Source organism: Bos grunniens, chromosome 9 (assembly GCF_055505025.1).
Source record: "Bos grunniens cultivar Pamir isolate PY7600 chromosome 9, Bosgru_T2T1.0, whole genome shotgun sequence".
In the NCBI taxonomy this organism is placed as follows: Eukaryota; Metazoa; Chordata; class Mammalia; order Artiodactyla; family Bovidae; genus Bos; species Bos grunniens.
In genome coordinates, this window is record NC_141173.1 from 66,175,705 (window position 1) to 66,193,338 (window position 17,634).

General features: G+C 35.9%; 1 protein-coding gene across 9 annotated transcripts in view; it reads left to right on the forward strand.

Moving 5' to 3' along the window:
* CEP162 (centrosomal protein 162) overlaps window positions 1-17,634 on the forward strand; it is a 93,383-nt gene that overhangs the window by 28,517 nt on the left and 47,232 nt on the right. For all 9 annotated transcript variants that reach the window (XR_015132371.1, XR_015132370.1, XR_015132369.1 and 6 more), the window contains 5 exons: window positions 367-482; window positions 1,383-1,413; window positions 4,406-4,522; window positions 14,462-14,653; window positions 15,240-15,321. Coding sequence is in view for 6 of the 9 variants with exons in the window: in XM_086316403.1 (XP_086172529.1) it covers window positions 367-482; window positions 1,383-1,413; window positions 4,406-4,522; window positions 14,462-14,653; window positions 15,240-15,321 (538 nt within the window). In the remaining 3 variants the exon portion in view is untranslated. The remainder of the gene's footprint in view (window positions 1-366; window positions 483-1,382; window positions 1,414-4,405; window positions 4,523-14,461; window positions 14,654-15,239; window positions 15,322-17,634) is intronic.

A 17,634-nucleotide genomic window follows, 5' to 3' on the forward strand; every position in this document is an offset into this window, starting at 1 on the left:
ATTTTTCAAAATGCTGCCTTTTAGAAGTAAGCAATTTGAGATTTTTATCTTTAAAAATTAAGTAACTGCAGTTTGTATTAGAAGTATATAATATTTTGAACACCTCTAGAAAATTTTAGTTTGAAAATAATATAAAATAAAACTAATAACTACTTGAAAGTACAAAAAAAAAGCCCACCCAAGTCTTAAGAATTGAATTCTCATCAATCTTTTCCCCAAAATAGTGTGCTCTTAAAGATATCCTCATGTTAACATTTAAGTAAATTACTCTTATGCAGACTTCTTTTGGAAATCAACAGTCTTTTCCTGGGAATTTGACTTTTTTGACTATGATTCTTGTGTTTTTTAAAAAACTATTTTCTTCAGAAAATTATAGTGATGATTTTGAAGATGAGGAGGATATTGATGCACCTTTGACTCTTAAGGGAGAGACTAAGTCCAAAGAAGATTCCCAATCAGAAAAAACAAATGTACCCAAACAGGTATGTATCAGTTATATATTTGACAATTTGGAAACTTCTTTCATTACCTTAGCTGACTACTGACTGTTGTTCTAAAAAGAGCTCAAAATAAAGTTCTTTATAGTCTTGCTCACTGTTGTAAAGTTATAAGTCTCTTAATACTCAGACACTTTCTGAACTCAGGATGTCAATTTTAATCTTAATGAAATACATGGCAGTAGATGGTTTTCTGAAAGATTTATTTTGGGAAATTTCTTTAAACTTTGAAAATTGAAAATTTCATTAAAATCTCAAATCTTAATTTTTAAACAGATGTATTAAACTGTACTTTTCTTTGGTTGGTCTTGTCCTTATGAGACATTCCGTCCCTAGTATTTATGCCAATAGTGATGTTACTGTCTGAAACTTATTGGGCTAAGATTGTAAATTAAATTAATATTGTTAATTGTCAATTAAATTATTCAGTTCACATTCAGGGATATTGTACTCTAATTCTCTCGTTTCTCAGTTTTTACCAAGACATGCCAGATAGAACTTATCCTTGAAGCTACCTAAGAGTAGACAGTTGCTGTTATAAACTAGTGATGTTATCTTGGATTTTGATAAAGAGGGTAATTTCTCAGCAAGGTAGATGAACAGATGACATCAGGTACTTTAAACAGGCTCATAAAGGCCTAAATTAATTGCTGGTAATCACCAAGGTTCTGAAGAGACTTGTAGAAGTTCTCTCACTGCTACATTTGTCTAGTCTTATAGAATTGTCAGTGAATGAGCATGATGAAAGAAATCCAGAAAGCGTATTTCTTGAGCTTTTCATAATGGGGTAAAGTGCTGGCTTTCAAGTTCTCTTACTCTTTGCAGTGTAGTCATTTCATATAAGTTCAATTTCAAATCATATAATGTTCGTTTTTTTTAATTTAGGAAGAAGAAAAAACTGGCATGCTGGCTAATGGTAAATATTATCTGTATTCATAAATTTTTGTAGACAGTTGGTCTGTTCAGATCTATATCTAATTCTGAATAAATTACTGTCTGTTTTTAAATAATTTCTGATGAATTAAAATTTACAGATTTTCTCAATATGTTTTTTATGCTTATCTTAAATTCTTCCTGTTGTATTTAAGGATATATGTTTTTTAAAAACCTTGGACCAAATGCCTTTATGGATAAATTTTACCAAACATTCAAAGATTATTAATGTTAATCTTCCTTAAACTCTTCCTAAAAAAAAACAGAAAAAGAGGGAATTTTTTCAAACTCATTAAGTAAAACCCAGCATCACCTTGATACGAAAGCTAGACAAATATTCCTCAAGAAGACTACAGATAAGCAATTATATTTGCAGTGACATCAAAAAGAATACAAACTTAGGGATAAATTTTATTAAGGAGGTAAATTATGCCTAGAACTATAAAACACTGGAAAGAAATTGAACACTAAAATAAATAGAAAAATATTCTGTGCTCATAGATTAAAAGAATTACTACTGTTAAAATGTCCATACTATCCAAAGTGATCTACAGATTCAGTGAAATTCCTATCAAATTCCAGTGACATTTTTCACAGAAAAAAAAAAATTCTAAAGTTTTTATGAAACCACAAAGGACTTCACATAACCAAAGCAAGCTTGAGAAGGAGCAAAGCATGGAGGCGTCACACTCCCTGACTTCAAAATGTATTACAAAACTATAGTAACCAAGACAGCATGGTACTGGTATAAAAACAGACATAATACCAATGAAACAAAAATCCATGCACCTGTAGTCACCTGGTCTTCAACAAGGGTGCCAAGAATATCAAATGAGGACAGATGGTCTCTTCAATACTTCATGTTTAGAAAACTAGATGTCCACATGCAGAAGAATGAAATTTAATCCTTATCTCATATCACATATGAAAGTCGACTCAAAATGGATCAAAGATTTAAGTATAAGATCAGAAACTGCTTAAATGAAAAGAAAAACATAGGAATATAGCTGCTTGATGTTATACTGGGCAATAATCTTTTGGATATGACCCCCAAATCACAAGCAAGAAAAGTAAAATAGCTAAATGGGATTGAATTAAACTAAAAAAGCTTCTACATACATAGCAAAGGAAAACAGCAGAGTGAAAAGGCAGCTTATAAAGTAGGGCAAAATATTTATGAACTATATGTTTGGTAAAGGATTAATACCCACAACATACAGAAAACTCACATAACTCGGTAACAATAACAACAAAAATTAAAAGTGAGCAGAGGACCCAAATAGACATTTCTCAAGATATGCAGCTGGACAAACAAGTGTATGAAAAATTACTAAACTTTACTAATTATCAGGGAAATGCAGATCAAAACCATAATGAGATGTCACCTCACACTTGTTAGATGATTATTATCAAAAAGAGGCAAAATAAGTTTTGGCAAGGATATAGAGAAAAGAGAACTTCAGTACACTATTGGTAGGGATATAAATTGGTGCAGCCGTTATGGAAAGCAGGATAGAGGTTCCTGAAAAAAAATTAAAAGTGGAACTACCTTATAATAATTCAGAATCCCACTTCTGGATATATAACTGGAAGAGATATCTGTACGCCCATATTTGTGTGTGTGCTCAGTTGCCAAGTCGTGTACAACTCTTTGTGACCCCATGAATTGTAGCCCACCATGAACCTCTGTCGATGGGATTTTTCCAAGTAAGAATACTAGGGTGGGTTGCCCTTTCTTCTCCAAGGGATCTTCCTGACCCAAGGATCGAACCTACTGGGTCTACTGGATTGGCAGGCAGATTCTTTACCCTGAGCCACCTAGGAAGCCCCATTGTCATGTTTATTGCGGGATTATTCACAATAGATGAGGTATGGATAGAACTTAAATGTCCATCAAAAGATGAACAGGCAAAGAAAATGTAGCATATATAGCTTAAAAAAAAAAAAAAGGAAATCCTGCCATTTGCAACAAAATGGATATATGTGGAGATATCGCAGTAAGGGAAATAAGCAGATGAAGAAAGATGCATACTGTTTATCCTCACTTATATGTGGAATCTAAAAATGTCAATATCCTAGAAACAGAGTAGAATGATGGTTACCAGGGGCTCGGTTTGGGGCATATGGAGGTTGGTTAAGGGGTACAAGTAAGTTATGGATATGTGATGTGCAACAGCGTGACTGAGATTAATGTATACTTGAAACGCGCTCAGCAGGGAGATCACATACACAAAAATGGGTACATGGATATGTTAATTAGCTTGATTTTGTTGATTATTTTATAGTTTCTGTTCAGTTCAGTTGCTCAGTTGTGTCTGACTCTCTGCAACCCCATGAACCCCAGCACGCCAGGCCTCCCTGTCCATCACCAACTCCTGGAGTTTACCCAAACTCATGTCCAGTGAGTCAGTGATGCCATCCAACCATCTCATCTTCTGTCGTCCCCTTCTCCTCCCGCCTTCAATCTTTCCCAGCATCAGGGTCTTTTCGAATGAGTCAGCTCTTCACATCAGATGGCCAAAGTATTGGAGTTTCAGCTTCAACATCAGTCCTTCCAGTGAACACCCAGGACTGATCTCCTTTAGGATGGACTGGTTGGATTTTATAGTGTATATGTTTATCAAATCAAGTCATAGATCTCAAATATATACAATTTTTAATCAGCACTATGTGTCAATAAAATTAAGAGAAAAAGGGTTTTTTTGTTTGTTATTTTCCTCTTTTCCTCAGCCCTTTGCCTTTTACATATAAAGATACATTAGACCTGTATTTAAGCATAGATGAGTTTTGATGTAAGCCTACTCTGTTGTATATAAGAAGAAAATCATTCTTGTTCTAGGTACATAGTTATATATTCTTTATATGTAAACATTTATCTTTGTTTTTATACAGATTTCATATGATTTAAGTATCTTGTTAATAGAACCATACAAGCTTATTTATATTCCTAATATTTTTCTTTTATGTTATTCCAGTAGTGCTGCTTGATTCATTAGACTCTGTTGCAGAAGTCAGCCTTGATGAACAGGATAGAACAAAAACTAAGCCAAAGGCTGTGTCAGATATGACTGATAATGAAATGATAGGAACAGGTAAGAATGAGAAACTATAGCTAGTCTCTAAACATGTAATATTTTGTGACTAATTGACTTCATTTCTGGGGAAAATATATATGATATATAATAATATATGTAATAACTGTCAATAAAATTTTACATTTTTATTGAAGTATGTTAGATTTATAAAGTGTTGGTTTCAGGAGTGATTCAGTTATATATCTGTGTGTATGTAGACATATATACTCACGTGTGTATATTTTTTAGATTCTTTTCTGTTATACGTTATTACAAGATGTTGAATATAGTTTTCCTGTGCTATACAGTAGGTCCTTACTGTTTATCTGTTTTGTATGTAGTAGTGTGTATTTGTTAATCCCAAACTCCTAGTTTATTCCTCCCTTAGTCACCAGAAGTTTGTTTTCTGTGTCTGTGGGTCTGTTTCTGTTTTATAAATAAGTTCATTTGTCTCATTTTTTTAGATTCTGCATATAAGTGCTATCATACAGTGTTTATCTCTTTCTGACTTACTTCACTTAGTATGATAATCTCTAAATTCATTTATGCTGCTTCAAATGACATTATTTCATTATTTTTCATGGCTGAGTAGTATTTTCGTGCACATGCACGTACGTGTGTGTGTATACATCACATCTTCTTTATCCAGTCCTCTATTGATAGACACCTAGGTTGCTTTCATGTTTTGAGTCTTGTAAATAGTGCTGCTATGAATATCGGAGTGCATGTATCTTTTTGAGTTAGAGTGTTCATCTTTTCTGGATATACGCCCAGGAGTTGGGATTGCTGGATCATATGGTAACTCTATTTTTAGTTTTTTCAGTTCAGTTCAGTTCAGTGGCTAAGTCGTGTCCGACTCTTTGCAACCCCATGAATCGCAGTATGCCAGGCCTCCTTGTCCATCGCCAACTCCTGGAGTTCACTCAAACTCATGTCCATTGAGTTGGTGATGCCATCCTGCCATCTCATCCTCTGTCATCCCCTTTTCCTCCTGCCCCCAATCCCTCCCAGCATCAGAGTCTTTTCCAATGAGTCAACTCTTCGTATAAGGTAGCCAAAGTACTGGAGTTTCAGCTTTAGCATCATTCCTTCCAAAGAACACCCAGGGCTGATCTCCTGTAGAATGGACTGGTTGGATCTCCTTGCAGTCCAAGGGACTCTCAAGTGTCTTCTCCAACACCATGGTTCAAAAGCATCAATTCTTCAGCACTCAGCTTTCTTCACAGTCCAACTCTCACATCCATACATGACCACTGGAAAAACCATAGCCTTGACTAGACGGACCTTTGTTGGCAAAGTAATGTCTCTGCTTTTCAATATGCTATCTAGGTTGGTCATAACTTTCCTTCCAAGGAGTAAGCGTAGGCAACCTCTGTGCTGATCTCCATAGTGGCTGCAGCAGCTTACGTTCCCACCAACTATGTAGGAGGGTTCCCTTTTCTGTACACTCTCTCCATCATTTATTATTTGTAAACTTTTTCATGATGGTCATTCTTTTTCATGATGGTGTGGTGATATTACATTATAGTTTTGACTTGGGCATTTCTCTAATAGCAATATTGAGCATCTCTTCATGTGCCTTTTGGCTATCTGTATGACTTCTTTGGAGAAATGGCTGTTTACATCTTCTGTTCGTTTTTGATTGTGGTTTTTTCTTTTTTTTTCTATTGATCTGTTTGTACATTTTGGAAATTAAGCCCTTGTCAGTTGCATCCTTTGCAAATATTTTCTCCCTTTCTGTAGGTTTATGGTTTCATTTTGTTATATGTAAACAAAATGTTTACATTTGTTTATTTTGCGTAAAAACCTTATAAGTTTGATTTGGTTCCACTTGCTTATTTTTGCTTTTATTTCTTTTGCCTTATAAGAAAACATTGATGCAATTTATATTAGAGAATGTTTTGCCTACATTCTTTTCCATGAGTTTTATGGTGTCATATCTTATATTTTAAGTCAAGCCATTTTGAGTTTATTTTTGTGTGTGGTGTGAGGGTGTGTTCTAATCTCATTGATTTGCATGAGACCAACCAGCTTTCCTAACACCACTTGTTGAAGAGACTATTTTTTTTCTCTATTATATAGTCTTTCCTTTGTTGAAAATTAATTGACCACAGGTGTGGGGGGTTATTTCTGGGCTCTCTATTCTGTTCCACTTATCCATGGGTCTGTTTTTATGCCAGTACCATGCTGTTTTGATTACCATAGATTAATAGTATTGTCTGAAGTCTGAAAGGTGTGCCTTCTACTTTTTTTTTTTCCCTCACAGATTTGTTTTAGCAATTCTGGGTCTGTTGTGGTTCCATATAAATTTTAGGATTATTTGTTCTAGTTCTGTGAAAAATGTCATGGGTAATTTGATAGGGATCACATTAAATCTGTAAGTTGCTTTGAGTAGTATGGCTATTTTAACAATATTGTTTCTTCCAATCCAAGAGTATGGAGTAGCTTTCCATTTCTTTAAATCATTTTTAATTTCCTTCATCAATATTTTATAGTTCTCAGCATGTAAATCTTTTAGCTCCTTGGTTAGGTTTATTCCTAGGTATTTATTACATGCATTATTGAAAGGGATTTTTTTTTTCCTTTTCTGATACTTCATGTTAGTATAAAGAAATGCAACAGAGTTCTGCAACCTTGTATCCTGCTACCTTGCTGAATTCATTTATTATTTCTAATAGTTTTTGTGTGGAGTCTTTAGGGTTTTCTATATAGAGTATCATGTCATCTGCATATAATGACAGTTTTACCTCTTCCCTTCCAGTTTGGATCCCTCTGTTTCTTTTTCTTGTTTCATTGCTGTGACTCAGACTTCCAAAATATGTCAAATAGAAGAGGTGAGAGAGCATCCTGGTCTTGTTCCATATTTCAGTGGGAAGGCTTCCAGCTTTTCACTCTCGAGTACTATGTTGGCTGTGGGTTTGTCATAAATAGCTTTTACTGTGTTGATTTATGTTCTCTCTATACTCACCATGGTGAGAGTTTTGATCATTAGTTAATCTTCAATTTCATCAGATGCTTTTTCTGCATCTGTTGAGATTGTCATGTGGTTTGTCTTTTCTTCAGTTGGTGTGGTGTATGTATCACATTGATTGATTTGTATATGTTGAACCATCCTTGTGACCTTGGGAGGATCCAACTTGATCACGGTGTTTGATCCTTTTTATGTACTGTTGGATTCTGTTTGCTAATACTTTGTTGAGGATTTTTGCATCTGTATTCATCAGAGATATTGGCCTGTAATTTTATTTTTTGGTAATGTCTTTGTCTGGTTTTGAATCAAGGTAATGGTGGCTTCACAGAATGACTGTGGGAGATTTCCCTCATCTTCAGTCTTTTAGAAGATCTTGAGAAGAATCAGTATAAATTCTTTCTTATATCTTTGTTAGAATTCCCTAGTGAAGGCATCCAATCTGGACTTTTGTTTGTAGGGAGTGTGTTTTTTTTTCATTACAGATTCTATTTCACTTCTAGTATTTGGTCTGTTCACATTATCTGTTTATTCTTGATTCAGTTTTGGTAGGCTGTATCAACAATAAAATTTTCAATCTCACATTTTCTACCTTTTTTTAACAAGTTAAATAGTCTGAACTTGCTAGTGGTGACCCTTTATGCCAATAACCTGAGTAAAGTGTGTTTTAAAAGAAATTCTTGTTAATAAGTGCTGTTGATACAAAGTATGGTACTGAGATGAATATTAAATAATTTTCTGTGCCCCCCCCCCCCAATTCTGTTAAATTTGCTATATGTAGGGGAAGTGAGACTTTGTTTTTGTGCTTTTCCATAGTTCCTTCTGGGTAGGAAAAAGCTAGATCACATCCTGAAATTCTGAAATGTGTAGGACCATCTAGACTTGACTAAAAGTTGTAGAGACCTTTAAGATAGTACCTTTTCAAACTTTCTTAAAACAGTGGAACTGTTACCTGCCTCCCAAATGGAATCTTAGGTAGTACTCTCTATATAGATACAAAATGTATTTTATCAGTATAAATATAAATGTTTACATTTGTGACATTTACTTAAAAAGGTAGTGAGAACAGTAATGGTCTTTTGAAATTTTAAAAATTAAATATTGCAGATACTTGTTACATTCTTATATCATCAAATTTCCAGTATGTTTGTATATTTTTATTGTATAATATAAAAATATTTTTGGTTTACCACATAAACAAGTGCAAATGGGATATTTTCAGCTTGCTTTTGCAAGTCTTAGGTGACCAATATGGTCAACTAAGTCAACCCAGACACTAGTCAAAAAAGAGCAATAGAAATGGTAAATCACTAGCCAACTCTGACCATCTGCTTGCATTTTAATTTTACTTTTTATTTCTTTATGGCAATATAATATACTTTTTTATGGCAGTATAATATACTTGTAGTAGAATTCATGTATCATCAGTGCAGTTTGATGAATTTTCAAGTACTGAACACATTCATGTAACCGGTCACCAGATCAAAAAACAAAGCATGATCAAAACCTCAAAGTCCACTCGCATCTCTTATTTCTAGTCATTGCCGTTCTAAGAATCACCACTGTCTTGTTTCATTTACTTCCATTTTAAAATGTGAATATAACAGTTAAGTGTGATTATAACAGTTACAAAGTTAAAACAACCACAAAAAATTGCAACAGAAGTTTTCCATCAAAACATTACTGGTTTACTTGTTACTAGCTGACTGAATGTTCTGCCCTGATGGAAGCATGTGCTGGGCACATGTTCCTCAGTCTTAAAACTGTTTTTATTTAAATACTTGTCATACGTGCTCTGATAGTCTGCTTGCACTGTTTTCAGTAAGTAAATATGAATACTTTTAAAAGACAAGTGTAGAGCTACAGCTTTTCTAATCAGTGATACATTATAGGTGGTTCATTTATATACAGGATGGCCAGAGAAACTTTTTTCTAAGATATGCATGAAAACAAAGCCAGAGGAAAGAGTTATCACTCTGCTCTTCATATTTTAAAATGAAAATTCAAACATCTGTGGAACCTATGGTTTTCTCTGAATGAAAATCAGAGCAGTTTGAAAACTTCTCCTGTACATTATAATAAAACTCAGAAATAAAAAACATATCGCTGGAAATAGAAACTCTAATATGATCTCAGAAATTATATAAAATTGAAATTTTTTGGTCTTATTTCTTAGATATTCTTGATTCTGAAATAATTTGGTGAATCAGTTACTAGAAGAGTAAAGAGTATGACACTACTGTCTTTGGTCTTGGATTCATATTTCCAGCCTTGCCAGTTACCAGCTGGGTGACAATGGACAATTAGTACCTCAAAGCCTGTTTCCTCTTCTTTAAAATGACATCATTTGATGATCAATTGAGATTTTGTGTAGTGCCTAGCATACTGTTACAGTTCAATGAGAAGTAGCAGCTCTGTGGTTCTTATCACTTCTTATTTCAATACTGTTAATAGTCAAATTATAATAAAGAACCTGAAGGCATAAATACCTTTTGGCTATGAAGTATAAAATTTACCTAGTATTTACAAAAGTACACTGGAAAATTTCAAATCAGAGTGTGAGCTTGGATTAAGAACTGAAAGTATCAGCGGCTTCCTTTGTTTTACCATGTGTCTTCAGCCATAAGCAGGCTCAGTTTAGGTGATACAGTGTCAAAGATTTTTATCTCTTTTTTTTTTGATAATACTGTTCATGAAACTTGTGCTTTACTGTCTTAAAAAGGTTGGTAACTATAAAATGATGGTCAGATCTAGCCTTTTGCTTGTTTTCATTTGTCTCAAGGGCAGGGACCATTTTGTGCCATGGTTGCATGCCTGGAGCAGTCACAGGAGGACAGTGTTATTTCACAACCAGACCCCTGCCTCTGCCCAATAGGTTCTGACACTTCTCTGCCTCTTAAATTGGAAAATATAGTGGGTTTTTGACTTGTGGTAATATATAAAATACATGCAAGAAGTCAGCCCTTTTCTCTCTATAAAATGCATAAAAAGATTTTAACATAGAAAGGACCTGAGAAAATATTTGAAGAGATAATAGCTGAAAACGTCCCAAACATGGGAAAGGAAATAGTCAGCCAAGTTCAGGAAGCACAGAGGAGTCCCAGGCAAGATAAACCCAAGGAGAAACATACCAAGACACATAGTAATCAAACTGATATAAATTAAAGACAGGTAAATTATTAAAAGCAACAAGGGAAAAATGACAAATAACATACCAGGGAACTCCCATTAGGCTATCAACCAATTCCTCAACAGAAACTCTACAAGCCAGAAGGGAATGGCATGATATATTTAAAGTGATGAAAGGGAAGAACCTACAACCAAGAATACCCAGCAAGACTCCTTCGGGTTTGATGGAGAAATCAAAAGCTTTCCAGATAAGCACAAGTTGAGAGAATTCAGCACCACCAAACCAGCTTTACAACAAATGCTAAAGGAACTTCTTTAGGCAGGAAACACAAGAGAAGGAAGAGACCTATGGAAAGTAAATCCAAAACAATTAAGAAAACGGTAATAGGATCATACATATCAATAGCTACCTTAAATGTCAATAGATTAAATGCACCAACTAAAAAACATAGACTGACTGGGTGGATGAAAACATGTGCATGTATGCACTTCCACTTACCACATCACTCTGCTTGACACACCCCTATTGTATGTAATTATTTTATTAAGTTGATCATGTTCCTATTATGGTTGCAATTATAATTATCTTTTATATTTTGTTTGGCTATTGACTGTGAAAACTGATAAATATCTTTTACTCTTATGATTATGTAACTATTACTTAATATCATTGTATCATGATTGGTCAACAGAAAAATAATAGAACTCTTTATCACCAAAAATAGGATCTAATAGAAAAACCTGTAATCACTTTTTAAAATCCAGATGCATATCAGAATGATCTTGAAATTTTTTGAAAAATACAAATGCTCAAGTATTACTCTTTTTCTCCAGAGTTCCAGATATGTTTCTGATGAGCAGTCATGTTTAAAACCAACATGATGATCTTTTACTTTTATCTAGTGTGTTTCACTTTGTCTATTTCATATTCAGTGCTCCCTTTTCATTTAGTTTATGTTCTCCAATTTCTCCATCTCTTATTTTCTTTTTTTGATGTTCTTTCTCAAGCCTTTATCAAGTATAGTAGAAAAGCTTTTGTATACATATATATAAATACGTATATATATTTTAGGAAACTTATGAATTTTTGCCTAACTAAAAAGTTTATGACATTTTGATTCCACTTGTTTGACTTAGTATGAATAGAATGTTAGATTTCTAATTAAAGGGCTTCCCTGGTGGCTCAGACAGTAAAGAATCTGCCTGCAGTGTGGAAGACCTGGGTTCAATCCCTGGGTTGGGAAGATCCCCAGTATTCTTGCCTGGAGAATCTCCCAGGACAGAGGAGCCTGGCAGGCAACAGTCCGTGGGGTCGTAAAGACAGAGACTGGTGGTCTACAGTCCATGGGGTCACAAAGAGTCTAAAAAATAGATAATGCAATAAGCAACAGAAGTTTACTGTATAACACAGGGAACTATGGTGAATATCTTGTAATAATCTATGATGGAAAATAATTTCAAAAATAATATATGTGTGTTTGTATAACTGAATCACCTTGCTGTGCATCTGAAACATTGTAAGTCAACTGTACTTCAACAAAATATATATATATTAAAAAAAGGTCAACAACTATGAAATTATTTTTAATATCAGTTGGATTAATGATTCAAATTAGGAGACAGGTACCTTTCCCTTGCTCTGTTTTCTGAGCAGCATCTAATGCTTCTCTACCATTTCTAATTTTTAACTTTTAGGTAATTTGCTTTTCCACATGTTTGCTCAGCTGTTAGTTTAAGCCAAACCTCTTCTTGCTGGCGCCTCATGCCTGTTAAATTAGGTATGCACATTCAGTACTGTGATGCTGTTTCCCATTGGGATCATTTCTTTCATGCATACTCAGCAGATACTTAGGCATCCAGGTATTTCTCTAGAGGAGGAAAAATGTCTTTTGCCTTTTTCATTTCTTCATAAAATTAATTCTCTTCTCCCTTTGAGTCTGATAGATGGTTTGGAGGGGAAATTAGGCTTATTTTATCAGGCAAGATTGTTTTCCTCAAGTCCTGCTGAACATCCCTGGCACTTAACTGTTAGTGATTCCAAACTGGTGGTATCCCCCACTTTTTAAATGTATTTATCTTTTTATTTATTCTGCTGCACTGGGTCTTAGTTGCAGCCTGTGGGATCTTCCGTGGTGGCGTACGGATTCTCTGGCTGTGGTGCACAGGCTCTGGAGCATGCAGGCTCCAGTAGTTAGAGCACTCAGGTTCTCTGGTTGTGGCACATGGACTTGGTTGCCCTGCAGCATGTGGGATCTTAGTTCCCCGACCAGGAATCAGACCTGCATCCCTTGCATTGCAAGGCGAATTCTTAACCACTGGACCTCCAGGGAAGTCTCCTTCTTCACTTTTTTGTTTTTAGTTTATTTAAGCAAATGTATTCCATATCGGACAGGCTCCAAATAGCAATGGTGACCTGATGACTTCAAGCAGCAGATGGAAAGCTATTCCATTGTAAGGCATTCTTACATAATCACATATGGTACTTGGCACCCTCTTACATTTAGAGTTGAAACTAGTTCCTCAGAATTTTATACTATGCAACTTATAGATTATATAAAGAGGAGGCTGTATATATACTCTTTTATCTTTAGGCATTAATTAATGGTCATAGTTATCAAGAGAACAGAAGTCTGATCACCCTATTTCTCTTGTTTTTTCTACTTGTCTATAATGCTTTTATTTCTTCTAATTTTGAAAATTCTGTTAATAATGAAAAGTACAAAATGAGTAGGAAAATACTCATAAAAATCTTAGATCATCATTGTCATTAGATTCTTTGAATTCTTTTCTCCATTGTTTATCAGTTGGTGGGACGAGAAGGAGGTTGATAGGGAAGGAAAAGTGAACTGTGAGATGAGGTTCTCTGTTTTGGATAACTGGGTGACTGATCATGCCATAGCCAAAGTCACAGATATTGGGAGCAGAACAGATTTTGTTGGGGAATGTAATTAATTCACTTGAGGATGTGATTTGCTTATAGAACAGTCTACATGTCTGTTAGGAAGTTCAGTGTTCAGAAAAGAGATAGAAGATAGATTAAACAGAAGACACAGGTTTGGGAGTCAAATGTTTATAGGCAATTTCTAAGCAAAGGGTGTTAATGAAATTAACACCACCCCCACCCCCCCAACACACACACCCATAAAAAAGAGAAGTTTGAAAAAAGAGAGCTGAAGATGGAGTCCTGAGATGAGCTATTTACCACAGAAGGTGGAAAAGCAGCCATCAGAGCATTGAGAAGAACAAGAAGGTGTTATACGGAGGAAGCAGTCCCCAGGAAAAGAGCAGGGCCACATGTCTCACAGGGCAAAGAAAAGTTTTCAGGCTGAAGAGAATTAAAGGCTGGGTTTGTCCCCTGGGAAATTATTATTTTTTTGTATTATTATAGCAGCTTTAGCAGGGTTTTGGAACACACTGGACTGCAAAGTTAGAGGATTGAATTTCAGTTGAAGAAATGAAGAATATTAGATGTTCAGTGGCTCAGGAAAGCAGAGAGAGAGGTGGGAGGGTGGGGTGGAACAGAGGAGAGACAGAATCCTTGAGAACTTTTTGTGTCAGTTTGAGAAATTTAGGAATCGTTTTCTCCAGCGCAGAGAGGTTGTATAGGGATAGTAGGCAGAGATGATTTCACAGTTAGCCTGTCAGAACACATTTCAGCCTGCTGAAAGAGTCCCTGAGCCTGCTGAGATTCACGCTGGCAGGCTGTGGCCACCCATCACTAAGGTCTGTATTTCACTGTATCATGTCAGCATTGTCCTAAGCCTTGTTCGTCATGCGTAACAGATTAAGGGATGAACTTAGTGTTTTATGTTTCTCATGTATTTGTGTGGTTATACTAGAGATTACATTTATCTCAACAGGTATTTCTTACGGACAAAGCAACAGTGACATTGAAGCTCTGCATCAGGCTTATTGTCACGTAGCCCATTCTTTGGGAGATGCAGATGAACAAAGAACTGAGAGCAATGCAGCAGAAAATACCAAGAGCTCAACAAAAGATCATCCTCAAGAAAATGAAGGGTCCTCTAAGAACATCTCTACTACAGAGTCTGGTAAAAGTGTCTTTGTTTGAGCCTCTCTCTGAGCTGTTTTCAGTATGGTATAATTTAAATACAATTGGCTGTAGTAATGATTTCTCAGTATCTGAATTTAAAAGATTGTTCAAATAAATCTGGGAATTACCCTTTTAACTATAAAGTTAGTATCGAAAATAGGTTAAAATTTTAATTCCTCCTCTAATATGCTTTGACAAAATTAAGAAATCTCTTGAGTATTTTCATATTTTTTTATACTTTTCCGTGAACATATACTAATTTTATTTTTTTTTAATGGAGAACAGTTTTGGGGGATCAACTAAATACATAATGTTTGTGGATATACCCATACACCTATGCTTAGAGAGAAAGAAAGAAAGTAGATATATATTTCAAATATAAATACCAAAGATTTGAAAATTCTGCTGTTTCCAAACTTATTTTTTGGTACAAATAAGTTTACAGTGGGAACCTGGGATAATTATATGTATCATTTTGTTAACTATGTTAATCAGAGAAAATGTGGTTTTGATGGTATTAGACATTAAATTAAGCAATTTCCATAACATTTTTGGTTGCTGTTTTTTAACTTTTGTTCTCTCAGATCTGCCCACAGTAGAGGAGCTGATGAAGCCTATCAGAATAGATTCCTTTGGGGTCAGTGGTTTTGATTTACAACCTGTCAGGTATGAGTTTCTTGGAATGGATCGTGCAGGATTGTTTATTTATTTATTGTTTTGTCACTGCAAACTTCTAGAATCATTTGTTCGACCGATTTTTCCCATTGAGGGCAGGAGGAGGAGGGGATGACAGAGGATGAGATGGCTGGATGGCATCACCGACTCAATGGACATGAGTTTGGGTAAACTCCAGGAGTTGGTGATGGACAGGGAGGCCTGATGTGCTGCGGTTCATGGGGTCGCAAAGAGTCGGACATGACTGAGCGACTGAACTGAACCTAACCATTCCTAGTGAATGATTAACAGGTAGCTGGTATGAGTCTACCTGTGCGTCATTCCTGTTTTCTTTTCCTATTAATCTTTCCTCAGTTTATCAAAATTCATCTAGTTCTAAAATAAAAAAATAAACAATTGCTACTAAAAAGTTGCTGCCATTAGGTGAGTAGTCGTAAAGCTTTTCACTGAAAAATAAAATCCCTTCAGCTCTAAGTAGCTCAGGGACAGCTGATGCGAACACTGAGAGCAAACATGAGTTTTATTCTGCATGTGAATCATACACTCACTTCTTTATAAACCAGTAAATTCTGTGCTTAGTTACAGACTAGCTGTCATCTCCCAGGGTGAGATCTTGGGTCACAAGAGAAGTGGGCTTCACAAAAATCCCTAGCTACCGTACATTTTAATGACAGTTTTCAGGACTTGGCTGTCATTCACCAGCACAGAGAATCATATCACAGTCACCTTGTTGTAGGACACCTTGACATCCTTGCAGCACCAAGAGTGTCATATCCGTTATCTCGTGAAATCTTCATAACAGATAGGTCAGCATCTTTATCCCCACCGTTCAAGTGATGCACCCGAAGTAAGCAGACTTAACTGGTAGAGCTCTCACAGGAACCGGACGATGATGATGACAATAACAGCTAACATTTTAATCACGTGGTTACTGTGGACTAGGTGCTGTACAAAGCTCTTTACCTATCAGACTTTATTTAATTTTATAGCAATTCCATGAAGTCTATTCCATTATCATCCTCATTTCATAGATAAGAAACTGGGGGATTAAAGAGCTTAAATTAATTTCTCAAGATCATATGGCCATGACCCAGAAACACACTCAAATTGTCAGGTTTTTGTCTCCATAAAATATTTCTGTGAAAAGCCTGTCGTCTATTCATGTATTTACTTGTTCATTTATGTTTTAACAGACAAGTTTTTGAGCCCCTCCTTGAACTCCATCTTCATCATGTAAATCCACTTGCAGTGATTTCTTGGTCTTTTTCCTACGTTTGTGCTAGTTGAGACAAAATTCAGTGTAGCTTATACTAAAACATCTGGTTTTGTTGTAAGTCATGTCCAACTCTTGTGACTGTACACTGCCAGGCTCCTCTGTCAATCGGATTTTTCATACAAGAATACTGGAGTGGGTTGCCATTTCCTTCTCCAGGGGATCTTCCCGACCTTGGGTTGAACCCTGGTCTCCTGCATTGCAGGCAGATTCTTCACTGACTGGGCTATTAGAGAAGCCCATCTACTTGAATACTAAGTCTAGATTCTTCCACTGATCTGCAGTGCTAGTTAATAGTTTTAAAGGGCAGTTGTGCTCACGTAATCGTTGCTGTTTTGGGCTCTGCTGGTGTTACTGAAGAGGTTTTTTTTTGTTTCTTTTTACATATCTTGTGTCTCTGTTGGCTTCAGTTCACTTCAGTTGCTCGGTCCTGTCCAACTCTTTGCGACCCCATGGATGGCAGCACGCCAGGCCTCCCTCTCCATCACCAACTCCTGGAGTTGACCCAGATTCATGTCCGTTGAGTCAGTGATGCCATCCAACCATCTCATCCTGTCGTCCCCTTCTGCCCTCAGTCTTTCCCACCATCAGGGTCTTTCCAAATGAGTCAGCTCTTCGCATCAGGTGGCCAAAGTATTAGTGTTTCAGCTTCAACATCAGTCCTTCCAGTGAACATCCAGGACTGATCTCCTTTAGGATGGACTGGTTGGATCTCCTTGCAGTCCAAGGGACTCTCAGGAGTCTTCTTCAGTACCACAGTTCAAAAGCATCAATTCTTTGGCACTCAGCTTTCTTCACAGTCCAACTCTCACATCCATACATGACTACTGGAAAACCCATGGCTTTGACTAGATGGACCTTTGTTGGCAAAGTAATGTCTCTGCTTTTTAATATGCTGTCTAGGTTGGTCATAACTTTCCTTCCAAGGAGTAAGCGTCTTTCAATTTCATGGCTGCAGTCACCGTCTACAGTGACTTTGGAGCCCCCCAAAATAAAGTGTGCCACTGTTTCCCCATCTACTTCCCATGAAG